The sequence below is a fragment of the Chionomys nivalis genome, chromosome X (genome assembly GCF_950005125.1).
Source record: "Chionomys nivalis chromosome X, mChiNiv1.1, whole genome shotgun sequence".
NCBI lineage: Eukaryota > Metazoa > Chordata > Mammalia > Rodentia > Cricetidae > Chionomys > Chionomys nivalis.
In genome coordinates, this window is record NC_080112.1 from 1,029,857 (window position 1) to 1,057,696 (window position 27,840).

At 43.0% G+C, this 27,840-nt stretch overlaps 2 protein-coding genes across 2 annotated transcripts; one reads left to right on the top strand and one right to left on the bottom strand.

The window, feature by feature from the left end:
* Positions 1-18,404: 18,404 nt before the first annotated feature.
* LOC130868011 (EKC/KEOPS complex subunit LAGE3-like) lies at positions 18,405-20,714 on the bottom strand. Its single transcript, XM_057760241.1, has 3 exons — positions 20,388-20,714; positions 19,845-19,973; positions 18,405-19,670 (listed from the first exon to the last, which is right to left on the bottom strand). Exons 1-3 carry the CDS (start codon positions 20,705-20,707, stop codon positions 19,526-19,528), a joined length of 594 nt encoding a protein of 197 aa, XP_057616224.1. The 5' UTR covers positions 20,708-20,714; the 3' UTR covers positions 18,405-19,525.
* Positions 20,715-26,292: 5,578 nt separating this feature from the next.
* LOC130867186 (EKC/KEOPS complex subunit LAGE3-like) lies at positions 26,293-27,411 on the top strand. Its single transcript, XM_057758896.1, has 3 exons — positions 26,293-26,630; positions 26,961-27,089; positions 27,267-27,411. The coding sequence occupies exons 1-3, from the start codon at positions 26,293-26,295 to the stop codon at positions 27,409-27,411; spliced, it is 612 nt and encodes a 203-aa protein (XP_057614879.1).
* The last annotated feature ends 429 nt before the right edge of the window (positions 27,412-27,840 follow it).

Genomic DNA, 27,840 nt, shown 5'->3' on the forward strand with positions numbered 1-27,840 from the left:
TTTATTTAGTACCCCCTGTTCATCTCATTTCTGTACTCACAATGACACCGAGTTTTCAATTTTGTTTCACTATTACTATTTCATTTCTGGCATTAATAAAAGTTTTATAAGGAGAAACTGTGACTGAAGTCCTTTCTTATTAATTTTAATTGAAGATGTAAATAATATAGATGTAAATAAGTCACATGTTTGGAAAGCTTGATACTTGAGTAAAGGCTTCATTATATTTTCAAGTATGACAAAGTTAATCATACTTACTTGCAATGACATACCCATGTTACTTGAATGCAAATAGTTGAGTAGATGGCTGTCACAAACAATACTTCTACTCAGCCAAATCTTGACATCTTCTTTTTTTCATCAAAAACTAGATTCACAACTGTGAAGAAGGTTTGGTGGGTAAAAGTGGTTGTTTTGCAAGTGTGTGGATCTGAGTTGAACTCCTCAGAACATGTGTAAAGTTGAGCACAATAGCACATGTCCATAATCCCAGGGAGGGGAGATGGGAGGCAAAGACAAGAGAATACCCATGCTTACACATAGAAATCACATACATATTCACAGAGAACAAAGATAAATAAAAATTAAAAACATTTTTTAAAACACCCTAGATTCATTTATGCCTGTTAAGGAATCTGAAGACCACTGGACAAATGAGACCTCTGATGAAAAAGACAAATCATCCAGAAAAAAATATCTAAAGAAAAAGAGTAAATTGGCCTATTGGTATACCACATTTCCAACAGAATAAAATTTCATTAATCGTCCCAATTCTAGATACATATAATGCAAGTGGTCTTTTTATAGTCCCAATCCAATTAAAGATTAAAGTTGGCTTTGGGGGTGTGGCTCTTTCCTTCTCTAAATTCAAGCTTGTTTATTAAAGTGAAATCCAAAGTCTCTGTCTCATATCATGCCACCTGATATAGAACAGAAGAAAAACAAATATTTAAAATATTTAATAAGTATTATATTACCACTAATCTCATAATCCTTTGGTTTTATATTGACTTTTTGACAAATTTTCTTAAGTTATCAAATTTATAAGATAGATATATAGATATATATTTATAAGATATTATATAGAGAGAGCTTTTGGTTGTTCAATGGGTTGTGGGTACTTGTCATTGTTTTGGATGTTTGGTTAAAAGTTGTTATTCATTACAGTCAGAAGAAAAATTGAACAAAAGATTAGATGTAGATTTCTTTTTTTGAAAAGAAAATGGGGATATAAATATGATAAGATAAAAGAATAGATTATTGAATCTGCTCTGAAAAGTAAAAAGAGCAAATGTAGATTTGATAAGATAAAAAGGTAGATTATTGAATCTACTTTTAAAGAGCAACTACTAGTTTTAAATGTTTTAAATTAAAAAAAAATGTTTTAAATTGGATGGATTTTTTTATATTTTATGCCAATTTTGTATATTGATACAAATTTGAGATTAATTTTGTTAGAACATACTATACATATGATGTGGGAGTGTCATATATCAATCTGTTGATTTCATTGGTTAAGTAATAAAGAAACTGCTTGGCCCTCGTAGGTTAAAACATAGGTGGGTGGAGTAAACAGAACAGAATGCTGGGAGGAAGAGGAAGTGAGCTCAGACTCGACAGCTCTGCTCTTTGGAGCAGACGCCATGCTCTCCTCTCCAGAGTAGATGCGATGAAGCTCTGACCCAGGATGGATGTAGGCTAGAATCTTCCCCGTAAGCGCACCTTGGGGTGCTACACACATGAATAGAAATGGGCCAAGCAGTGTTTAAAAGAATATAGTTTGTGTGTTATTATTTCTGGTGTAAAGCTAGCCGTGCAGGAGCCGGGCAGGACGAAAAGCAGGCCCGCAGCTCCTACTACAAAAGAAAACTACAAAAAGAACCTATGCTATTAAAACATTTTAAATGCCATATTCTGTATATCTCTAAAGTATTAGAAGATGACTTATCTATCTAAAATATATCTTTGTTTGACTGTAAAAGCATACTTAATGTGACTGCAAGTTTGATTATAACAGGTGATTACTAACCTGCATTTCCTTATTATCCTAAACTTTTGGTAATAATTTTCAAGGACTAGAAATTTGTATCACATTGTTAAATGAGTTATATAATTACAATTCTTTGAACAAGAATAGAAATGTATGTATGTAGTAGGAGCTGTGGGCCTCTTCCCACAGCCCGGCTCATGGCTGCCTAGCTAGCTTATGCCCCAAAATAATGACACACAAACTGTATTCTTTTAAACACTGCTTGGCCCATTTCTATTCATGTGTGTAGCACCCCAAGGTGCGCTTACCGGGAAGATTCTAGCCTACGTCCATCCTGGGTTGGAGCTTTATTGCGTCTGCCGGGGAGAGGGGAGCATGGCGTCTGCTCCAGAGAGCAGAGCTGTTGAGTCTGAGCTCACTTCCTCTTCCTCCCAGCATTCTGTTCTGTTTACTCCACCCACCTATGTTTTAACCTATGAGGGCCAAGCAGTTTCTTTATTACTTAACCAATGAAATCAACAGATTGATATATGACACTCCCACATCATTCTTTAATTTTTCCACTCAAAAATTTATACTTCCTCCCTTCCTCCTATTCCCCTCCCACTCCCCACTCTCCTTCCTTCCTCCCCCTCCCTCCTTAAGAGAGGGCAGGGAACCCTGCCCTGTGGGAAGTCCAAGGCTCTCCCCACTCCATCCCAGTCTAGGAAGGTATGCATCCAAATAGACTAGGGTCCCAAAAAGCCAGTGCATGCAGTAGAAACAAGTCCCAGTACCTTTATCAATGGCTTCTCAGTCAGCTCCCATTGTCAGCCACATTCAGAGAGTCCAGTTTAACCACATGCTCGTTCAGTCCTGGTCCAGTGGATTTGGTGAACTCCCATTAGATCAGGCACACTGTCTCAGTGGGTGGACCAACCCTTCACGGTCCTGACATCCTTGCTCATATTCTCCCTTCTTCTGCTCTTCATCTGGACCTTGGGAGCTCAGTCTGTTGCTCTGATGAGGATCTCTGTCTCTATCTCCATCTGTCACCAGATGAAGAGATCTTCACCAACCCCGCATCAGATAAAGGTCTAATCTCCAAAATATATAAAGAACTCAAGAAACTGGACATGAAAATTCCAATTAACCCAATTCAAAAAATGGGTACTGAACTGAAAAGAGAATTCTCAGCAGATGAAGTTCGAATGGCCAAAAAACACTTAAGGTCATGCTCAACCTCCTTAGTGATCAGGGAAATGCAAATCAAAACAACTTTGAGATACCATCTTACACCTGTCAGAATGGCTAAAATCAAAAACACCAACGATAGCCTATGCTGGAGAGGATGTGAAGTAAGGGGAACACTCATCCATTGCTGGTGGGAATGCAAACTTGTGCAACCACTTTGGAAATCAGTGTGGCGGTTTCTCAGGAAATTGGGAATCAACCTACCTCAGGATCCAGCAATACCACTCTTGGGAAAATATCCAAGAGATGCCCAATCATACTACAAAAGCGTTTGTTCAACTATGTTCATAGCAGCACTATTTGTGATAGCCAGAACCTGGAAACAACCTAAATGCCCCTCAATGGAAGAATGGATAAAGAAACTGTGGCACATCTATACATTAGAGTACTACTCAGTGGTAAAAAGAACAATGACATCTTGAATTTTGCATGCAAATGGACAGAAATAGAAAACACTATCCTGAGTGAGATAACTCAGACCCAAAAAGATGAATATGGTATGTACTCACTCATTAGTGGACTCTAACCATAAACAAAGGACATTAAGCCTATAGTTCACAAGCCTAGAGAGGCCAAATAACAAGGTGAACCCAAAGAAAAGCATATATAGATCCTCCTAGAAACTGGAAGCAAACAAGATTGCTGGGCAAAAGTTGGGAGCATGGGGTGGGTGTAGGCATGGGGGTGGGGGAAGGGGAGAGGGGGAGAGAGAAGGGAACCGGGAAAGACTGGGGAGAGCTTGGGGGAATGGGAGGGTGGAGATGGAGGAAGGGTAGATATAGGAGCTGGGAAGAAGATATCTACATTAAGGGAGCCATTTTAGGTTTGACAAGAAACTTGGCTCTAGAGGGGATCCCAGGTGTCCATGGGGATGTCCCCAGCTAGGTCCTTGGGCAGCAGAGGGGAGCATGCCTGAACTGGACTTGCCCCATTATCACACTGATGATTATCTCGAATATCAGCATAGGTTCTTTTTTATTACAATGACACATGTCTGCTCCTGTCAGCACCAATATACTTCAAAGAAGATAATGGGCATCAAAGAAACTTCACATGGAGTTTACTTTCTCTGTTGCAAAAGTAAGCTACTGGGCAAGAAAATGCCCTTGCCTTGACTGCTGATAGTATGCTGTCCTAATTGTATAAGCAGGACACAAAAGAGAGTGTCAAACATTGTCAGGACAAGGAGGGACACTCCTCCAGAATACCCTACTTCACAGAAAAGGCTACTGAGTATGCTAGGCCTGTAGGCCAAAGATGGTTGCTCAATGTTGCAGAGGAACTTTGAGTGACTGTCCAGGCAGTCAGCTGTTTCTGTCATTTCTCACATTTTTTGGAAGTTGCTTGCTTGCACTTCCTGCTTACTCAGTTAATATTATTTCCTTCTTGTGTCTCTGAAGGAGTTGAAGACTAGATCATTATAGTTATAGTTTTCCTTATTTACCAGTTGCAGAAAGCAAGTTATGATAAACAGTAAATTAGGTTAGAAGTCTTTGGACTCACAAAGATAGGATAGATATGGAGTAATTTCTCTTTGTCATGTGCAAATGGACTAAACACTGTTGATGTATTTATTGCCTGTATATATTGTATATAGTTATTGTACTTATTGTATATAGTTTTTCTAATATTGGTTATAGTTTTCTTTTTATTTTAGATAAAAATAAGAAATGTATTGATATTTCATTTTTATTTTAATAAATAAAACTTTCCAGAAGAACAGAATGCAAAACAGTCATACAGGTCAGGCAGTAATGGTACACCCCTTTAATCTCAGCTGCCACACTAGTTAGCCATAGAGGCTGGTGGTACATGTATTTAATCCCAGCACTAGATAGGAATATAAAACATGGTGAGACAGGAACTTGCTCTCTTTCAGTCTTAAGATTTCATAGAGGTAAGAACTCTCTAGTGGCTTGGCTGCTTTGCTTTTCTCATCTTCAGGTTCAACTCCAATATCTGTCTCTGGGTTTTTATTATTCATGCTAGAGACAATAATGGTGTGTGTGGTTTGGTGTATGCATATGCAATGTTTGTGGATGGCAGTGATCAAACTTGTGTGTTCCTCCTTGAGTGTTTTACACTTTTATTCCTTCTTTCCTTCCTTCCTTCTTTTCCCCCTTACTTCATTCCTCCCCTCCTTCCTTTTGTCCTTCCTCCCTTTCTTTCTTTCTTTCTTTCTTTCTTTCTTTCTTTCTTTCTTTCTTTCTTCTTCCTTTCTATCTTTTTTTCTTTTTGGAACATTAGGACCCGTGACTTACTAATTAGACCAGGCTGGCTGGCCAGAGAGCACGAGGATCTGACTATTTTCATCTCTCTAGTGCTGAGATTACAAGTATGTCCCATTATACCTTGCTTTTTATGTGGGCATTAGGGATTCAAACTCAAATCCTCATTCTTCCATGGCAAGTGCTTTACTGATTAGAGCTATCACACCAGTGGTGACAATAATGTTTTGATATGTCAGGAGAGATTCATCTTAGATATGGATCATCTAAGATAAGTCTAGTGAGTATGATTTTGTTGTTCATAGCATAAGGGTACTAGCTGGCTTAAATAGCTTTTTGTTGAAACCATTCATACACCAAGGTTCAAAAGTATCCATCTTGATATCTATTATTTTTAGTTGTTGGCAGAGTCGTACTAGAAAGGGAAGGTTTTTAAAAAGTTTCTATGTGACTGTGTTGTTTGTCTGTTATGGAGCTCCTGATCCCTAGGAAAAGACTATAAGCTCAATACAATTATAATTAAAAATTTGATTGCTGCTAGAAGGACAACAATCCCTGAACCAAATGAGATTTTCGTGAGAGGGAAGACAAGTGAAGGATTTTAAAAGTCAAAAACCACAAAAGGACCTTGACTATTGGCACAGGCAAGCCAAAAGCTGTTTTACTCTGCCAAGATTAGGTAGTCAAGGCAACCTGAATGTCTGCATAAGCAGGTTACAGGAGCCAAAATTCAGTTAGTCATAACATAACAAATAGATGGCCGTGGCTGTACATTTCTAGAAGTGGGGAGTTGTGTTCCAGGTACTGAAGTTAGAGACAAATGGTCGGTAGGTACCAAGATGGATACTTAGAATAATTTTTTTTTCTTTCTTTTTTTTTATTCTTTTTTAATTAATTAAAATTTCCAACTGCTCCCCGTTTCCCATTTCCCTCCCCCTCCTCCCACATATTGCCCCCTCCCCCCACTCCCCTCCCCCATCCCCACTCCTCTTCTCCTCCCCCCAGTCCATTCCCCCTCCCTCTCGATACTGAAGAGCAGTCCAAATTCCCTGCCCTACAGGAAGACCAAGGTCCTCCCACTTCCATACAGGCCCAGGAAGGTGAGCATCCAAACAGGCTAAGCTCCCGCAAAGCCAGTTCATGTATTAGGATCGAAACCTAGTGCCATTGTCCTTGGCTTCTCATCAGCCTTCATTGTCCGCCATGTTCAGAGAGTCCAGTTTCAACCCATGCTTATTCAGTCCCAGTCCAGCTGGCCTTGGAGAGCTCCCAATAGATCAGTTCCACTGTCACAGTGGGTGGGTGCACGCCTCGTGGTCCTGATTTTCTTGCTCATGTTCTCCCTCCTTCTGCTCCTCATTTGGACCTTAAGAGCTCAGACGGTTGATCCAAATTGGGTCTCTGTCTCTCTCTCGATCCATCGCCAGATGGAAGTTCCCGTGCCATTCTCCTTGACCTCTCGTCAGCTCTCATTGTCCGCCACATTCAGAGAGTCCAGTTTTATCCCATGTTTTTTCAGTAGCAGTCCAGCTGGCCTTGGTGAGCTCCCAATAGATCGGCCCCACTGTCTCAGTGGTTGGGTGCACCCCTCATGGTCCTGACTTCCTTGTTCATGTTCTCTCTCCTTCTGCTCCTCATTATAACCTAGAATAAATTTTTAAGGTTATTAAGATCTCCTCCTTTTCAAAGTTCTTTCTGGGTCCCTTTTGATGTTGAGCTATATTAACAGGTCATTGGAAAATATACTATTCACCAACCATGTTTGAGATGGAAGACAAACCTATTGTACTGTTGTGATTGATTCTAACCATCCCTTTGAAGAATGTATGCCTACTATGGAAACCCAAAAGCACTAGAAGTGCTAGAGTTCATAGATACAACAATTATTTTGTATTCTATCTTGGGCATACTCAGGATCCATGATAATAAGTTTTCATCTTGAATACCATAGAAAGATAGAAATAAAAAGCCAGAACCAAAGACAAACAATAATACCATATGACTTTTTGATGAGGAATGAACAAGCAGTAAAACTTCTACTCATCTGCTCATTTGAACAGGTATTTTAGGTCACTTATGTGTTTACTGTCCCAAGAACTCAAGTGAGTAGTGAGTATTTTGGGGAGCTTTTTTTTTTCCAAAATGCCCCTTAACTGAGAAAGTGATAAATCCAGCTTGAGAGTTCCAGAGTCTTGATAAATGTAGAAGATAAGATTATATTTTTAAAAAGGCCTTTCCTTTAGCTATTAGCCCTGGTTGCCTTCTCTATGCATTTTAATTAGCACCTGCTATCCTGGTTAAATAAGAGGTTTATTTGTGTCTTTTACAATAATTTTATTAATTCTTTAAGGACATCATATAATGTATTTTGAACATATTCCCCCAACTCCCTCCTTACTACCCTCTTCATGCTCCCATCCCTTCTAACACAACTCTGAAATTACTTACTTTTTTTCTTCTTTCCCTATCAAGTCTAGTTTGTACTGTCCAGATAGTCATGGAGCCTGTCCTGGGTGTGGTCAGGCTCCCAGTGCTCTCGTAATTTTAGAAAAGGTGACTCTCCCTCTCCCAGTACCTTTTTAAATGGCCATCGTTCCTCAGCTAGTAGTGGGATTATGTTCCAATTTCCTCTTTTTAATATATTGTGCAGTTTCTGTAACCCATATTCTTTGATAGCCTGCTGGAATTCACTGAGGCTATAGGCAATGTGGCTTAAAGACAGAGCTTCATCATTTCAGAAAGATTTGAACATAGGGGTTCCTATAAAGTTTCTGTACCCCAATAAGCCACTCTACTGACACAATAATCTGAATCAGACCAAATCAAACCAAATTAGAAAAATCCAAGCTTCAAAGGATACCAAGGCTCCCAGATGGCATTCCAGACCCTAGAGAGTAGCCAGGGAAGGATGGTGTGGGAGAATTGTCTGCATTCTGTCAATAGTGTTTTAAATAAACGCTGACTGGCCAGGCAGGAAGTATAGGTGGGTCAGCCAGACAGGAAGTAGAGGCAGAGCGATGAGAACAGGAGAATTCTGGGAAGGAGGAAGCCCATTCCCCCAGTCCTTCCCAGACCACTGAAGAAGCAGGATGTGACATACCCTGCTGAGAAAGGTACCGAGTCATGTGGCTAACATAGATAAGGATAATGGGTTAATATAAGCTACAAGAGCTAATAAGAAGCCTGAGCTAATGGGCCAATCAGTTTTATAACTTATGGAGATCTCTGCGTGAGTTTCTTTGGGGCTTGCTGGATGTGGGGTACCAGGTGGGACAGAAACCCCAACAAGCAAGACCCCATGTTGCAGAATGGTGCACAACATCTGACCCACATGTCACAGCGTGGCCAACATTTGGATAACTGCATTCATAGAAAGCCTGAGAAAGCTTGGAAAAGAATAAAGCATGGCTTCTTGGTAGCAGAAATTTCTCAGATCTGCTCTGCTTGCTAGAGGCAACCAAGCACTCTCATTTAAGAGAGGCTTCCTGGCTCAGCTTTAGTCGCAAAACTTTGCAGCTCTTTTAAGAGGTTCTGCCACGAAACACTTAAATGGTGTTGTTGAAAAGCTGAACACATGCTCTTTGGTTTTCAGCTATAGCAGGAAAAAAGCTATGCTGTTTTAAACTGTCAGCTTTCTGGGCTGTCCTGCCAGGGCAGACTCTGACTCTTTGAGGCAGGAGGTCTGACTACAGAAACAGCATTTGACTGTTGTTTGTGGATACACTGTTACAACTTGCTTGCTGGCATGGACCTTGAAACGCCATAGAGTTGTGGCTATAAACATGGCTATAGCAGGTACATCAGCCACGAGGCTGAAATCTCAGAAAGCTAAGAAATGGGCTGGATCCAGCCATCAAAGCCACAGCTTTAATCCTCTCCATACTGCTTAGCAAATTAAAGACTCATGTAGTCAGAAAAAGAGAAATATACAATAAAGAGAGATTCAAAGACAAAGGAAACCTCTAAATGGTTTACAGTGTGTTAAAAATACATGCAGGCTAAAGGCTAAAAGATCTTAAAGTAAAAAAGAAAGAAAGAGAGTAGTTGGGTGTGGTGGTACACACTTTTAATCCCAACACTTGGGAGGCAGAGGTAGATTGACCTCTGTGACTTCAAGGTCTGGTAGCACACACCTTTAATCCCAATGCCTGGGAGGCAGAGACAGACAGATATCTCTGAGTTTAAGGTGTTATAGTACACACCTTTAACCCCAGCACTGGGGAGGCAGAGACCGACAGATCTCTGTGAGTTCAAGGACAGTCTGGTTTACAGAGGGAGTTCCAGGACAAAGATACACAGAGAACATGTCTCAAAAAGCCAAAAGTTAAAAGCAAAAATAAAAGAAATAGAGGTTAAAATAAAGCCATGTAAAGATGAAAAATACACACAGAGAACCTTGATACTGTATGTTATTATGCTCTCTTTGAATTGTTTGAATGCTGAGGAAGGAGCAACAGCTGCTAAAAGATATTTGCTTATAAATGCTGCTAAACTAATCCAAGATAGGTATTTTGAAAATACCTTGACTTCAAAATTGAAGTCAAAAAGTATGTTACTTTAGAGAAGAGATTTTGCTTTTGTTTCCACAGGAAATGAGGGGCTGTGGGTTCATTCTGAGTTAAGAAAACTCAGGTTTGATGAAGGAAGACCACCTGAAAAATCTCCAGTAGAAACAGATGGCCCAGATGTCTGAGTTCTACATCCAGAACAGATTCAAGACTGCTGCCTGAGATGATCAAACCTCACAGGATACTCAACTCAGGACTTGATCATAACTCTAAATTTTCTTTAGGTCCCCATAAGATTATCAGAGCCCCCAACCAGCCAGAAGTAGCCTGGAATACTATGCCCACATTCCCAAAAAATGGACTATGGATATTTTCCTTTGTTTAAAAAAAAAGAGGGGGAAATGGTGTGGGAGAATTGTCTATATTCTGTCAATCATGTTTTAAATAAACACTGATTGGTCAGGCAGGAAGTATAGGTGGGTCAACCAGACAGGAAGTAGAGGCAGAGCGATGAGAACAAGAGAATTCTGGGAAGGAGGAAGCCGATTCCCCCAGTCCTTCCCAGACCACTGAAGAAGCAGGATGTGACCTACCCCACTGAGAAAGGTACCAAGCCATGTGGCTAACATAGATAAGAATTATGGGTTAATATAAGCTACAAGAGCTAATAAGTAGCCTGAGCTAATGGGCCAATCAGTTTTATAACTTATGGAGATCTCTGTGTGATTTTCTCTGGGACTAAATGGCTGGGGGACCAGGCAGGACAGAAACCCCAACAAGCCCAGCCCTCATGTTACAGGAGGAAGATCGGAAAACCACTTGTTTGTTGTCTAGGTTGCTGTTTAAATACCCTCTATGAGTGGTCTTGAGCATTTCTGGGAATGTGTCATCATTTGGCAGGTTTTCTCTAGGTGAATTCTGGACTGAGGCAACTCCCATGGGAGGGGGCTTAGAATTGAACTTCCACTCAAACATTCCAGATTCTTTGGATATATGGATGCCAGGGGCTGGGATAAAACCTGAACCCAAACATTCCAGACTTTTTAGGTATATGGATGCCAGGGACTGGGTTGATGCTTCCACTCAAACATCCCAGACTCTTTGGGTATAGGGTTGCTGGCTCAAGTCTGTCTACTTCCAGTGGTCATGGAGAGATGGGGGGAGGGAGAGTTGGGAGTTGGTGGCTCATGCTCAGCAGGAGGTGTGGTTGGAGAGGCATCTGGTTAACTGCCATCCTGGAAACCTCAGATATCTGTTTCTTAAGGGAGATGAGAAGGCAGGATGCTAGGAGAAAAAAATAGATTGTTATTACTGGCCCTATGAATGGGGCTAGCCTTAGGAAGGGTAATTGATTGCCAGAAATGAAGAATGACACTAAAAAGAAACCCCACACTAGCTCAGAATTGAGTATAATAGAGGGTTATTTATTAAGGGGTAGACTCACAGATCAAAATCCTCTGCGTGAACAGGGAGCAGAAACAGAATCACGCTACTGGAAAAGAGAGCAAATGCTCACTTTACATCTGCATATATAGTATAAGAGGCCACGCCCAAGTGGGTGGGTAACTTAAAGGCTACTGGATGTAGGAATTCCTACAGCACCTCCTACTTTTGTTTAAATAAGAGAGTATTAAGCCTAATGCAAAATTATATACAATAAGAACAAATACCAGATATAAAAATAAGAATTATAACCAGCATAAACAATATCAAGCAAGAAACATGCGATAAATGTTTCAATAATTATCCTTTCCTAAGGAGTTTAAGTCTTGTATTATAAATAACTTGGCCAAGTCATGAGAAGAAAGTAACTACAACTATATAGTCTACAACCCCATCAAAGACCTGAGAAGGGAAATAATATTACTTGAGTAAGCAGGAAGAGCAATCAAGCAACTTCCAAATTGTGCAATAAATGTCAGAGACAACTGGTTACCTAGGCAATCACCCAAAGTCTCAATTGCAACATTGGAGCAACGAACTTTGGCTACAGTATAAAGGCAGAGCAAAATTTCAGTCACAATAGTCCTCTTGATAGCCTCACCTCTATAAAGAATCAGAAGCTAATTGCCTGAAATATAAAATTAGAGGCCTTGCTGTCAAGAAAACTTAATCTCTGGAAAAATGAATGCATCTAGAAAGTATTATATCAAGCAAGGTAACACAAAGTTCAACAAAATTGCTGTAGCAGGTTTTCTTTTGAGTCACCAACCAGCTCCCAAATCATGACACGGAGACTTATTAGTTATGAATGCTTGGCCTTATCTTATGCTTGTCCCACTAGCTCTTATAACTTAAATCAACCTGTTTCTCTTCATCTATGTTTGCATTTCTACATTTCTTTTTTTTTTACATTTCTTTCATTCTGTATGTTCTACTCAGTGTCTGACTGGCTGGTGGCTGGGCACCTTCCTTTCTTTCTCCCTAGTTCTTTTCTATCTACTGAGCCTAGATTCCTCCTACTACTTACTCTCTCTGCCCACCATCCCTACCTTTTCCTCTACTGCCTAGCTACTGTACATTTAGATTTTTATTATATCATTCAGGTGCTTTAGGCAAGCAAAATAACACAGCAACATATTTTTACATAATTAAACAAATGCAGCATAAATAAATGTAACACGCCTTTACACAGTTAAAGTAATGTTTCTCAACATAAACAAATACCACACACCTTTACATAGTTAAAGTAGTATTCTACAATATGGATTCTGTCATATAATTTCTGTATATATGTATATGAATTGGAAGTGGGTATACAAAATTTGCATATAGGCTATGAAATTAGTAAGGAGACGAGTTAGGTGGAAAAACATGTTGGGGGGAGGGAGGGTAATAGGACATATTAGATGTGGAAGAAAGTAAAAAGGAGGCTGAGGAGAATCAGTTGAAGGACATGTGGGGATTCAGGGGAATAGGGGAAGAGAATCAGCAAAAACAATTTTTTTGTTTGAAAATACCATAATGCGACCTAATACTGTATGTTCTAACTAAATGGTCTTTTAAATTAAAAAAAAAGAAGAAAATGCAAAGTCTTGACTGCAACTTCAAGATTTAAATGAAGCTCTAACCTATTGATGGCTATGGTTAAGTCAAAGGCCAACTGGACCAAGAACTTCCTCATCCTAGAGTCAACATCTGGGGCTCTGATCTGAGAGTCCTTCGATCCTGTGATCCTAAGCACTCCAGTGTCCTGTTTTACCACACTGAAGGCAAGGAATATTATTAGAAAGATGCCAATATTGGGCAATTTCTCTTCCAGTGGCCTTTCCGCAGACAGACAGCATTTATTTGAGAGTATTTCCTCTGGTAAAGAGAAACCATCAGGAAATGTTGTCATCCTGTAAGGCTGAAGGAATTTCTGCATACCTTTCTTTTTCTCTTTCCCTGGTAGTGCTAACCCATTTTTGTCCTCCCTTTCCCTTCTATAGTCTTTGGTCATTGAAAACAGAATTTCCTATACTGTTGACCATCAATAGGTGTCTTGGGTACTAATGACAAGGTGCACAATTTCCTTCTAGTATCAGTAGCAGATTGATAGAAACTTGACCCAGAGATGTATTTTTTTCCATTAAAGGAAGTATTAGTACACAGTCTCCTAAAGACACCTTTAAAAAGCAGTAGGTATTTTATTGCACCTCCCCCGTCAAGAATTGTCAATTCAGCATAATACAGTGGTATTTACTTACTGCTTTTTAGTCTCTCAAGAACACAGACAGCATCGCCACACAGCATCCTCAGTATCCCATCTCTGAGAATCCACAAGAAATGCTTCAACTTACATGGGATACTTAGAATCTAACACATATAACTGCTCTACAAAATGTATAGTCCTTTGAGTCAATCTGAAGTCACATTACTTCTCTTAAAATCATTAAAGTTCTGTCATATAATAGCATTGACATCCTTCCTAGAAATCTCATCACTTTGGAAGAATGTCAAAAATTTTGTATATATTTCTCAGAATTATCTAAGAAGCTTCTATGAAACTTTGTTTAAAGACATGCATAAAGAAAAGTTGTTGAATACCTAAGAAATTTCTGGAAAAAGATACATCTGCAGGTTGGTTGGTGGGTGGAGGAACAATGATGGCACTGGCCTCTTATTGTCCACTAGATGGCAATGTTAGCAAAGGTTTTCATTTTTAACCATTTGTCAGGTGGTATAAGCATTCCCCAATTGAATGGGTCTATCTGACTTTATTTTTCTTGGATCTAATTTATATTGTTGGCATAAATGTGGGTATTCCCTTACAACAGAGAAAACTTACATGTAAGATACCTTGGGCCTTTGCCCAGTTATCTGCAAAAGAGAACTAGTTGTAAAATTAGATTTTTTAAACAACAAATATAGAAGAATTCCAAGGGCCGGTTGTTTCTTCAATATGCTGAGCATCTAGCTGCTCCTGTACCAGCTGTTCTAAAGCCTGTAGTTTTTCTGTTGTTAAAGATCATTGTGCAATCCATACAAGTTTGTCTGTCAATCATTTTAAAGGTAGGGCTGCTAGTGTCTTTGGAGGATCAGCAGCTGTTGTGCCCTGCTCTTTTACAACCTGAATGGTCATTGATTGTTCTTTATAATATCTTGCAATATTTTTCCCAGAAGTATACATTAATTTATGGTTTGATACTAACATTGGGGAAATGTTAATCTCTGTATTCCATTGTTGTAACAAATCATGTCCCCACAAATTCTTTGATATGTTAGCCACATATGATTTTAATATTTTTCTCTGGAACCAGCCGGAGAGATGGCTCAGCAGTTAAGAGCACTGTTCATGGCCCGATTGTCCTGAAATCCAGAGGCCCCAAGTTTGATTCCCGCTAAACATATGGTGGCTCACAGCCATCTGTCCTGAGGTCTGGCGTCCTCTTGTGGGGGAAAAATATTTTTCTCTGTATTCCTGGCCAGGCTCAGGAACAGATTATCAGACAAATGACTTGGGGTTGCAAGGAGTGGGCCAGTGCTACTTGTGGAATGCACAGGTTTGTCATGCAGCTCCTCAAATGGCAGCAGCTTGGAGTCAGAGTGAGTGTGGCAGTGCTCCTAATTTGTTTTGATTTTATGGGAGTTCACAGTTAAGAAAATTTGGACTTGTAAATTAATAGATTTGCTAACGTTTATGGGGACTTTAAAAGTTGGATTGAATGCATTTTACCTTGAAACATGGTTGAGAGCCTATAAGGTCAAGAGGTGGAAGAAAATGGATTAAAAATAATGTGCTTGGGTGCCAAGCTGACACTAGGTAGACTTGTGATGGACAATGTTGTCAGGTTAACAGAATCTACAATCGCCTGGGAGATAGGCCTCTGGGCATGCCTATAGAGGATTATCATGATTGCCTTAACAGAGACAGGGTGACTTGGCCACTGTGAGTGCCACCATTCAAAAGCTGGAATTCTGGGATATAAATGAAGAAACAGACCTAAACTGCAGCATACTTTCATCATCTTTGCTTTCTAATTGTAGATGCGCTATCACCAGCTTCATCAGTCTCTTGCTGTCTTAACTTCCCTACCAAGATAAATATTACCCTTCAAATGTAAGATAGAATAACTCCTTTATCCCTTCAGCGGCCTTTGTCAGGCTATTTCATCACAGTGGCAAGGAAATAAGAAGTCAAGGTTGGAGTGCCAGATGGGGGATATCAGTGGAGGTGGAACCACAGGCACTAAAATGACAGCTCTTCTTTACCTGACATAAAGTTCTGATCCCTAAAACCCAAAGATTTTTATTCTGAATATGTCAATTTGGTTGGAAGCAGACAAGATCGCCAGGCAAAAGTTGGGAGCATGGAGGTGGGCGTGGGGTGGGGGAAGGGAAGAGGGAGAAAGAGAAGGGAGAAGGGGATGATTGGGGAGAGCTTGGGGGAGTGGGATGGTTGAGATGGAGGAAGGGTGGATATGGGAGCAGGGAAGAAGATATCTTAATCAAGGGAGCCATTTTAGGTATAATTATCTTTTCTGTCTCTTTAAGAGACAAGCTACACCCACTCCCTACCTCATCAGCTGAAGCAAGCTGATCTTCAGTTTCCAGCCTGAGTTCTCTCTCTTTTCCATCTCCCTCTTGAAGAGGCAGATTCTGCCTCTCCCCACTTCTCCCCTTCCCCTGCTTCTGTCTATCCCTTCTCTCTCTCTCTTCTCTTCTCTCTCTCTTCTCTCCCTTTATCTCTCTCTCTCTCTCTGCTCTTCTCCCCTTTTCCCTTTCCCTCCGTAACCCACCTGATAAATATCCAACCTCACTCTGCATGGTGTGCCTATCATCTGTCTCTCGTCTGATGTCGCCACACGGCTTGCCACCCAGGACCAGTCAACAACAATTTAAGCAGTCTCTCTTCCAGCAACAGGACAAGAATAAAAGGGTGAAATAGCGAAGAACCAAAACAGCCAAACTGTTAGACAGGAAGATGAAGTGGAAGGCAGCAAAACATACTTATTAGGGAAAGACTTAAGAAACATTAGGTTAGCCTTAGTTTCTTCTGCCTAGAGGCCTAGGGGAAAAATGAGGGCACAAAATGTTGCATGACTTGCACCAATAAGGCAACATAATCCATACAGAAGTTTATTAAAAAGCTCCAAGTGTCCAGAATCTTCACCAGTCAACTCACTAAAAGTGAAGGTAAGAAAGAAAAAAGTGACAACTCCACTGTTGTTTCTGGTGAATAAAGGTGTGCTCTTGGGTCATAGTGGTTCTTGAGTGATCACATTGACCTCTTAATGACTCTCCAATGGTGACTGAACCCACCTGTGAGACATCATGACCCACTCAGACCCTCTTTCTGTACTCATATTGCTAGTGCATTGGCTGACACTGTGAGCTATCTCTGAACTGTGCCCTGGAGGAGCTGATCCTATGGGGAGGCCTGAAAGAGCAAGTCTGCTTCTGTGCTCACCAAGGAAGGGAAGGTGAAGACACAGGTGCGAGGTTCAGTTAAAGTAGGCCTCCCTATTACTAAGAGAATTGTATTGATCCAGGTTGCTCTCAGGCCTCTGTACCTATTTTACTCTACTCAAGTGTACCTCTGAATCCCAATGAACCAATCCCCCACTATTTTCCTGGGTGGGTTCCCCTAGGAATCCTTCACATTCTCCACGAACTCTCTTTACCATTGAACATCCCCACCACAACAACACACTGTATGGAGTCATACAAATGAAGTAATCTGCTTCTGACTCACTTGCTGGGGCCTTGCAGAATCCATCCAGCCCTGACTCAGGCCATGGGCCAAACCAACCTCTGGAGAGTCCAACTATTTAGATTGTTCAAAATGCCCTCTTCTGGGGAACTGTATACTTCAGATTCAGGCAGGATATTACACTACACAAGCTAGGGACAAAAAATACAGATGAGTCCCTCACAGGTCTGTAACCTGAGTCTTCTGACTCTTGTGTACCATCAGGGTCACATGGGACGATGAAGATGTTCAGGTAACCAGGATGGCCTTGTCCATACTCTGCTCTCAGCAGTCCCTATGAATCATCTATAAGCTGTATGGAAACCAGATCATTCACTTTGAGAGGCAGGTCATACACTCCTCCAAAAATTCAGCACTACCAGACACCAAGAAACACTAATTCCATGCACTACATTCAGCCTTGCCCTTCAGGAACATGAATAAAGCTCCATCCTTAAAGGACAGCTTTCTTCACTATGAATGGGAAAAGCACTTACACTCCACAGTCTCCTGTCATGGATTTCAAACTAAGGCTAATGTCCTAGCAGAGGATTCCTCGATACTATGCCCAACATTATGTCAAATGAGTCCCAGGCCTTTGAAACGCTATTAGCACCCATAGAGACAAATACACCTATGATCATCTTGCTGACATTTCTGCCATCCATCATCCAGGTGTGGGAGAGAAGCAAATGTACCTCTGGGTAAATCCCATGCCATGCCATCCCCAACACAGGGTCCAGCTTTAGGAACATGATTACAGAGATGCAGTGAAGATCTGTCTCTGATCTCGGCCAGCACTAATGTCTTTCAGTCACACTTATCAGTGTCATTAACGGATGCCCCTCTGGTGAGGGATGTAGGGCTGCATTGTGTACAAGGGTATTCTGGATTCAGGGGGAACAGTTTGGCTCAGGAGACCCATCTGTCCTGTCATGGTCCCAACAACTACGGGTATGCTAGACACAGACTGGACCTGCTTGCTGAGGCCATCTTGCAGCACCATGTACTACCGGTGCCACAGAGAGCTTCATGAAGTCTCAGGCTTTCTGTGTGCCAAGGAAGCAGTGACACTCAAGGATGGAGAAGAATGTACACTGAAAGGTTTCATCAGTACAGCCACCTAGAGGAAGAGCCCAGTTAGGAAGCAGGAATTCTGCCTGTGTGGGGGGAGGGGGGAGGGGAGGAAGCAGACACACCCACCAAGACAGAGTGAAGAAATAAAACAATCAAGAAACAGTATCAGATCAGAAAGAAATAATATTGCCTTTAATACACATACATATACATACTTAAATATACAAACATACATACACACATACATATATATAAACAGTCACAAGAACTAATGAGTGAGTTTAGCAAGATTCTCGCATGCAGGCTGTTTGTACACAGCACAACCATTTGTCTCGATGTTGCCCTACACTAATCTGAAAGAAGGCCTGGGAGCCTCAAATATCCTGCTCTGGTGTTTCTTTCTTGTCCTCTCAAACTAAATCAGTATGAAAACGATCAACCCAGTGATCATGAAAGAGAGTCTGAAGACCGAGATTTGGTGAGTGTAAGGCCCATATTAGAAAATGGTCGAGTAGTATACGTGGAGAAATTTAATACGTGACTGTATAAATGTTTAATTCAGGAAATCTGCCTCTTCTAATATACCTTAAGGAAGTAAGTCTTCATGAACTAAATTATTTATTATATAGGAAAAAGTGGATAAGCCTAAACGTTTACTATCTGTATATAGGATGTTTTTAACATAAAATTTTCCTGAAAAGTGTGAGGAAATGGAAAAGCTAGTATTCCATAAGAGAAATATTCCAGGAAAAATATTAAAGGACAAACATAAAAATGTCTTTATTGCCTTTATATACTTAGTTCTATAGAACACACACACCTTTTTTTTTAAAATAGTACTTTGGGATTGAACTCAGGGACTCTGGCATGCTAGCAAAGCTCTTTATCATATTCTAACCAAAAAAAATCTTGCTTCAAAGATAAGCATATTGTGTGCTGAATAAGTAACTGACTTTAAATAAAGCAATTTTCTTTCCATTTACTAAAATATCTTTCCCTGCTTCGGACTGTGTGAAATTTTAAATTTCAGAACTTTCCTTCCAACCAAAGTACACAGATGAGAAAACTGGAGGCTTCTGCCATAGCCAAAAGTAATGTCAGACCAAAACCTAACCAAAAACATCTAAACCACAATATGTTAGTTTTATTTTGTTCAGCAACAAACATTTAAGCACCCTTTCCTTAAGCAAAAGGGAAACAAGCCAAGCATGGACTGATAAAGGGGAAATCGCATCAAAACATTGAAATTTGAAGGCAAGGTATCAATTACCAAAAACACAAAATGACTTTGTCCTGTCTTTTAGGGGGAGAAAGTTTAGGTGTGATGAATCCTTCCTCTTCCTCGTTCGACAACAGCCACAAACTGGAAGTGCCGAATATTTCTCATCACCACGGAGAGCTGGTCAAGGAAACTATTGATGGAAATCTGGAAGAGACTGGTGTCGTCAGTTGTCCACCTACTAAATGTGAGAGAAAGAAACACCATCAGGGAAATGAGGACTCTGTTCACGTCCCTCACACCAGGCCTTCCCACTTACATCTAACCCACCAATGTCTCCATTAGGACACCCCTAGAGCACACTCTGCCTCCCAACCCCGAAGCCACCCCTACTCCAGGCTTTGGGAAAACTGACACAACCAAGGTACTGTCATTCACAGTGTACTCCTGTGGAACCATCAGTAGCTGGCGCTGGGCATTGGCGACCAGGGACCTGCGGGCCATGCCTGCCTCTACTGCAGACCTGAAAGGCACTCTTACAGTGCTGGAAGGGGGCTATGGTTAAGGTGTCATCCACTATTAGGTTTCCTATTGCTATGTGGTCTGGTATACTTCTGAGGCCTGTCTAACACTGCTCCCATGTGCAACCCAAGACCAAGACTGCCCCAGAATCTTCTTTCTGACAATGCTAAACAAGCATCATCCACCTCCCGCCTCCCCAACGGTTCAGGTTTTCTTCTACATTATGAAGTCTTCTCGGCTTCTCGGGCTTAGGCAACTCCCTGCCCTGCCAGCATGATGTTTCTTCTTGGACTACTTACTGTCCAGAGTGTACCACTCTGTCTCTTCCTTCCCCTGCTGTCAACCTTCCTGCTCACCCACTCGAAAGACTTCGTTTCACGTTTCATCCTTCCTATCTTCCCATAGCCCCTGCCAAGGGTCTCCCAGGAAAGGATACAACTCCAGGAGTCGACTTGCAGTTGTTGCAACATCTCCACTGGGTCCAGGGAGAAGTGTTGGTAGCTCATCTTGGGGAACGACAGCTGCCTCTTCGGCTGCCACACCTAACCCTACAGGGCTCCCTGGGCGGGACCTGCCTGGAACAGACAGGTTACTGGCATCTTGTGGTCCACTCTCATGAGGGACCTCGTCTTGGTCACCCTCTGCCGCCGAACTCTGAGAGCTAGCCTGGATATCGGAAGCTCGGGGTCTCTGCTGCCCATCCTCGCCTTCTTCAATCCCTGTTCTACCACCTGTGGCCTTGCCAGGATCCTGCATGGCGATTCTGACTTTCCACTCAGCTCCCCTGGCTCAATCAACGGCACCACTCAGGCTCAGCTACGGAGATGAGGTGACAGTTATGAGCCCCACCGAGCACATCACGTGAGGCCCACTGTGCTTGCACAATCGAGTTGTCGCGAGATGAGCTACTGCCTGGCTCTCAGTGGGTGTGTCTGGGGGGCGGGACACCAACAAGTCAACTATAACCAAGTTCTCACGAGGGTTGGCTCCTGCTGAACTACTTCCTGTCTTTTGGTAGATGTTGGGGGGAGTGTGGGGGGAAGACACCAATAGCTCCTGCTCCCTGTGAGCAAGTTCTTGCTAGGGGAGGCTCCTGCTGTGCTACTTCCTGTGTTTTGGTAGATGTGTGCGGGGGTGGGGAGGTCTGGGGAGGGTGGGGGGAGATGGGGGTGGGGGGAGGTGGGGGGAACATACCAATAGCTCCCGCTCCCTGCAAGCAAGTTCTCCCTAGGGTTGGCTCCTGCTGAGCTTCTTCCTGTCTTTTGGTAGATGTTGGGGGTGGGGGGGGCACAAATATCTCCTGCTCCCTGCAAGCAAGTTCTCTCTAGGGTTGGCTCCTGCTGAGATACTGCCTGGCTCTTGGTGGGTGTGTCTGCTTCCTCCCCTCCCCCCTCCCCCCACACAGGCAGAATTCCTGCTTCCTAACTGGGCTCTTCCTCTAGGTGGCTGTACTGATGAAACCTTTCAGTGTACATTCTTCTCCATCCTTGAGTGTCACTGCTTCCTTGGCACACAGAAAGCCCGAGACTTCATGAAGCTCTCTGTGGCACCGGTAGTGCATGGTGCTGCAAGATGGCCTCAGCAAGCAGGTCCAGTCTGTGTCTAGCATACCCGTAGTTGTTGGGACCATGACAGGACAGATGGGTCTCCTGAGCCAAACTGTTCCCCCTGAATCCAGAATACCCTTGTACACAATGCAGCCCTACATCCCTCACCAGAGGGGCATCCGTTAATGACACTGATAAGTGTGACTGAAAGACATTAGTGCTGGCCGAGATCAGAGACAGATCTTCACTGCATCCCTGTAATCATGTTCCTAAAGCTGGACCCTGTGTTGGGGATGGCATGGCATGGGCTAAGAGGCATGTACCCCTGTCCCATAATTGGGTGTCAGGAAGCAGTCAGTAGGTTAGTCACATATATGATGTCACTCTGGATAACATCAGTGTGCTCATGATCCAGGGGACTCGCTTGAAAGAACTAACATCCAGGACAGTGGTCTCTGGTTACATTTCAGTACAGAGGTACCCATAGCAGAAAAGTATTAGGAAGACATGGCCAGCAAATCACAATTATTTTTAAGAAACTATAATGTCTTGAAGGGCAGGGCAGTATGGAGAAAGGTAGAACTGGTTTCTATCAGCTTATTTCCCGCTATGTGATAGCACTCAGAATGTGCATTTCCCTGTGAAAGGACCTGAGCACATGGGCTTATGCACTCTGGGATGAAGGCCAAAGACACCTTGGTGGTCCAGGCAGCCCTGGAATTCAGGTTCCCAAGAAGCAAGACCCTCATGTGACAGGGCCAACCTGGAGCTCACAAACGCATCAAACCTTTGACCACTATACGGATGTTCTTCCAATATCGTGAGATCATCCTTTGCCAGGTCTATGTGGACATCCTGAATAATGGTCTGGTCCACTGACTGAGTCAGAACAAGATTAATGCTACAGGACCTCAGCCAGAGGTCTAGGAAGCAGATTGCTCCATTTTTATTGGATTCTGTCCAGTCAGGTGAGACTATGGGAGGTTTGGTTGGTCTAATCAAAACAGCATAGAGGAATCCAGATGAACATCAGGCAAAGACTTCTACCGATTTCAATGAAATCAGTATTTTAATACAAGAAAAAAATAACAGTATGTCAAGTTCAGCAATTACATCATAATTGTTTTTGCCTCTATTCCAGCACATGTTTGTGAATAATTTTTTTTTTTTTAGGATCTCATGCCTTAGATACAAATAGTTTATATCTTTAATGGTGGTAATGATGGGCTTGATAATGAACACATTATCTTCTTATGTTATACACTTGGTATAAAAGAGCAAGCCAGGTTTGGTAGATCATATGTTCAATCCCAGCACTTGAGTGACAGAGGCAGGAAGATTATGATGCCAGACTGTTCTACACTGCAAGTTTTATAAGACAGCCAATGCCACATGGTAAGAACCCGTCTAAAAAATCTGGGCCCAGATCCAGTGCTTCGAGTTGGTCCACCCCAATATCTACTCCATCCTCTCCATCTACAAGCTACTGGAGCATGTGGAGGAGCCAATGCTGCAGAACCAGACCCAGGCCCGTGCCACCACCATCGTGGATGAAAACCCGAAGCAAGGCTGAGATCAAAATCAGCACCTGCTGCCATGGAGCAGCTCTGAGGAGCCTGAGAGATCCATGGAGTTTCTGAGGGGATATGAGGTGGTTGTTGGTGGAGGAGTCTGCAAAGGCCACAGTGTCCCCAGGGGGGGAAAAAACAGAGAAAGGCAGGTCCCATGGGAAGATGCTTTTAAAAAGTGAATTCATGACATTGGAAGGAAAGATGATGGCGGAACAAAGCTGCATGCACAGAGGAGAGTGGTGAAACTATAGAATCGGTGACTTAGTGGTCCATGCTGTAATTAGAAACCACATGAAAGTCCATGATCTGTGCTGCTGCTGACTCTAAAGGTTAAGGAAGCTTCTTTTGCAGTGGTATCGATGACAGCAGTCTCACAGTTGAGAATGAATGACATAGAAGATTTCTATGTCAACCTCTCCCTGCCCCACAAAGAAAAGAAACAGTCTAGATGGGAACTTTAAAACTGTGATAAGAATGCTGAAGTGCAGCTCTTCACAGTTGATGGTGTCCGGCAGGGGTAGGATAGGGGAAGAAGTTGTTTTTGTTTTTGTTTTTGTTTTGTTTTGTTTTTTTAAAGAAAATAAACTATCTTGTTTTCATTTTACATAACAAACCCAGTTCCCACTCCCTCCTCTCCTCCTCATTCCTCCACCTTCTCCCCAACTCACCCCCCATCCACTCCTCAGAGAGGGGTAAGGCACACTGCTTTGGGAAGGCCCTCCCTACTATATCTAGGCTGAGCAAGGTATCCATCCAAAGAGAATGGGTTCCCAAAAAGCCAGTACTGAAACAGTTTACCTGGGCTAATGGGAGCGGGAGCTCACCAACTCCAGCCAGACAGGGAACGAACCAGCATAGGACCAAACTAGACCCTTTGAATGTGGTTAACATTGTATGGCTGGGCAGACTGTGGGGCCACTGGCAGTGGCACTGGGATTTATCCCCATTGCTTGTACTGGAGTCGGTTACTTTTAAGAGACTGGCCACTGGGAATTTGTCCATGCTCCAGTGAGTATATGGGTAACACAGCTTGGACTTTATATTTTTTTCCTTTTTTTTTCTTCTTTTGTTTTGGGGGAGGTCACAAGAGTGGAGGTGGACCTGAGAGGACTGGGAGGTAAAAGTGATCGGGGTGCTTTATTGAAATTTACAAATAATTAATTTTAAAAAATTAAGTTAAGAAAAAGAGGGAAAAAAGAATTTCAAGGCAATGATGGGTTCTAATCAAGTTTACAGACTAGATAGCAAAAGAAGAAAATTTTATGAATTAACGTAATTCTTGAAAATTCACAGGGAAGTGACTCAGTGGTGAAGCTGAAATTTCTCCCCCTGAAATCTATTCTCATATACCATACTTGTCAGTATGTGGCTGAGAAGCAGCCCGCCAGCCTGATATATGTACCAAGGTGCTGTTTGCAGTTGTACAGCACACAGAGACCAGCTCCAGACAGTGAAATGTATTTGTCGTATCCATGGCAACACCTTTGAGGAGCTGGTGCCCACTTGCCACCACTCTTCCCTCTGCTAGCAAGCAAAATGGCCACCAAGAACCTATTCTTTAATCACATAATCAGTACAATGTCATACACTGAGGATTCTTTCTGGACTGTACCTTGGAGGCGGTGATCCTGAGGGACAAGATACTGGAAAGCCGTCTCTGATTCCATGAGTGAAGGGAAAGGTAACATGAAAACTCTAGTGAAGGATGCTTAAGGCACCATGAACACTGACTTTATAACTCAAATTTCTGTATCACCCTGAGGTCTCTGTCCACCACCACCTCCACCACCACCACCTCCTCCACTCCCTGCCCAGGCTACCTTCGGACCTCTGTTCCAAATTTGGAACCACTCACCTCCAATAGACCAAGTCCCCAGCTGCCTCCTTTCTCATTGTTTCCCTGGATATACTCCCTATGCTATCAATAAGCCGCACACTACACAAAACATCCCCAACCTACTTGGCTAGACTGAATAGGATACCTAGGGGGAAAAAATCTGCTTACTAGTGCTCTGGCTGTGTGCCCAAGGCACCGATACAGCCTGTAGACCAAACCATCATCCAGTATGTCCAGAAAGGCCTGACAAAGGATGCTGTCTGTATCCAAGTGCCCTGGATCCTCCAGAGTCTGTCAAGACATCTTACTTAGGCCACAAGTATGAGGCATTTATGAGTCAGGTAGGAGTACATCGCCTGTGGCTCCTACCTCTCCATCACCAACAGGGCCACCAATGACTCTGTGACTCCAGAGTATCCTCATCCTTCATCCCCAACTGCAATAGCATCTTGGTCTTCAGCATGCATGGTTGCTCACCCTCTTTTTAACACCCAAGAGGAATCCACAGTCCCTCACCACCTGAATTCATCCAAGCAGGAAACACAACTGGGCAGACAGGCGCCCCCCCCATACACACACACACACACACAAAAGGAAACACAAGAGCAGCTCTACCCCTGAAAGCACTCATGGCTTCACTGAGAGTATAAATACATCTCTTCCACGTGACAAAGGGTGAGCTTGTATACTGGGCTCCAAACAGAAGCTGCTGCTGTGACCAATGGTTTCTATAAGCCCACCCTGCTTGTGGAAAAGTTATCGAACTTACTCTTTCAGTCACATTAATCAGTATCACTAGGCCATGCCCAGCTGAAGAGCACTGAATTGTGTATGAAGGTGTTGTGGGTCCAGGCAGAACCATTTGGGCGGGGCAGTTGTGCGGAACCATCATAGCAGGCTCCTAAGATGTCAGGGTGTTGAAGACACTGGTCAGTCAGCTTGAGCAGGTTCTGTGAATACCCAGGCAGCACCACTCACCCACTCCTGTTGCCAAGCTGAGCTTCCCGAAGCCTCAGGCTTGTTGGGATCAGTGCCACTCATGGGTGGGGCAGCTTGGAAGAAACCTTTATTGGAGGATCCCATTAGTACAAGTCCCCGGGGAAGGTACCGTGTGAGAGAGTTGTACTTTTTGAGCTCTCAGAGACGCCCCTCCTCCACCCACCGTGCCCCCATGCCCCCCCATCTGAACAGAATGCTACTTTAGCGGGAACCAATCCTCGCGAGATCTTGTTTGCACATGCGCAGTTGGCTTCACATGCTGTTCCCTGTATAAGCCCACTGACCTTGGCACAAGAACTTCCTTTTCTCGGCCGAGTGAGAGCTGAGAGCGGTAGGGTTGTGTTAGTGGCACGGGCTAGGGTGCTTGAGGGGAAAGCCAGAGTAGTCATGCAGGACCCTAATGAGGGCCTAGATGGGAGAGCAGGGGCTGAAGAAGGCGAGGATGGGCAGCAGAGTCCTCAAGCTCCCGAAGCCCAGCCTAGCTCTCAAAGTTCGGCAACCGAAGGTGACTATGGCACCTTCCCTCAGAGTGGCCCACAAGATTCCAGTAGCCCAGCTGCTCCTGGTAGCCTGGCTGCTCCAGGCAGTCCCAGCCCAGGGAGCCCTGTAGGGTCAGGTGCAGCTGCTGAAGAGGCAGCTGCCGTTCCCCACAGTGAGCAGCCACCACTTCTCCCTGGACCCAGCGGAGATACTGCATCAACAACTGGAAATCGACTCCTGGAGTTGTATCCTTCCCTAAGAGACCCTCGCCAGGGGCTACTAGATCATAGGGACGCTAAAACTTCCATGGAAGGGACACGGTGCACAGCTGACTAGGGAAAGGCCAGACGGATGTGGTGTGGGTAGTCCAGTGCGCCAGTTGACATCCTGACAGGACAAGGAGACTCCTTGCCTTAGCGGACTGAAGGGTGTAGAAAAAGACCCGAATCACTGGAGAGTGGGGAGGTGACTGGACTCTGGTGGCGAGAGGGCTCATTGCCAGGCAGGCCTAGGAAGTGTATCTAGGCAAAGGGAAACTAAGTGGTGGATGGTGCCTTAACCTTATCTCCTCCCAGCTGTGTAACAGTGCCTTTCAGGTCTGCAGTGGAGGCAGACATGGCCCGCAGGTCCCTGGTCTCCACTGCCCGTCGCCAGCAAGTGATGGTTCAGCAGGAGTTCACAGTGAATGCCACTGTCTTGTCTGTGTCAGTATTCCAAAAGCCTGGAGTAGGGGTGGCCTCAGGGTTGGGAGGCAGTGTGTACTCTAGGGGTGTCCTAATGGAGACACTGGTAGATTTAATGTGAGTGGGAAGACGTGGTATGGTGGACCTGAAGAGATCCCCCATCATTTCCCTGATAGTGTCTGTTTCTCTCAATTTTAGTAGGTGGACTACTGAAGACCCTGTCCTCTTCAGAATTTCCATCAACACTTTCCTTGACCAGCTCTCCCTGGTGATGAGAAACATTCAGCGCCTGGAGTTTGTGGCTGTTGTCAAAAGAGGACGAGGAAGAAGTCATGAATCCTAACATGTTACCAGATAAAAGAAAAGTCATGGGGGTTTCATGTTTTGAGTAATTGTTATTTTGCCCTTAAAAGTTCAGTGTTTCAATACTGTGTGACACGTACTAGTCGCACGGTTGGATTTTTTTTTCCCGGTTGCTTAAGGAAAAGCAATTTAAATGTTACTGGACAAAATAGAATTTAGCAAATATTTTTCATCTGACTTTACTTTTGACTATGACAGAAACTGCCAGGTTTTCTCATCTGTGTGCTTCTGTGGAGGAGTAGTTCTGGAATTTAAATGCTTGAGTAGTACAAAGAAATTTAAGGAAAGTTAGGAGATGGAAGGAAAAGTGAATTATGTAAGTTTAGTTGTGCAACAAAATTATTGGCAATGTTTTAAAGTCAGGTGTTTGTATATGTACATGTTCATGTATATATATACAGACACAAAC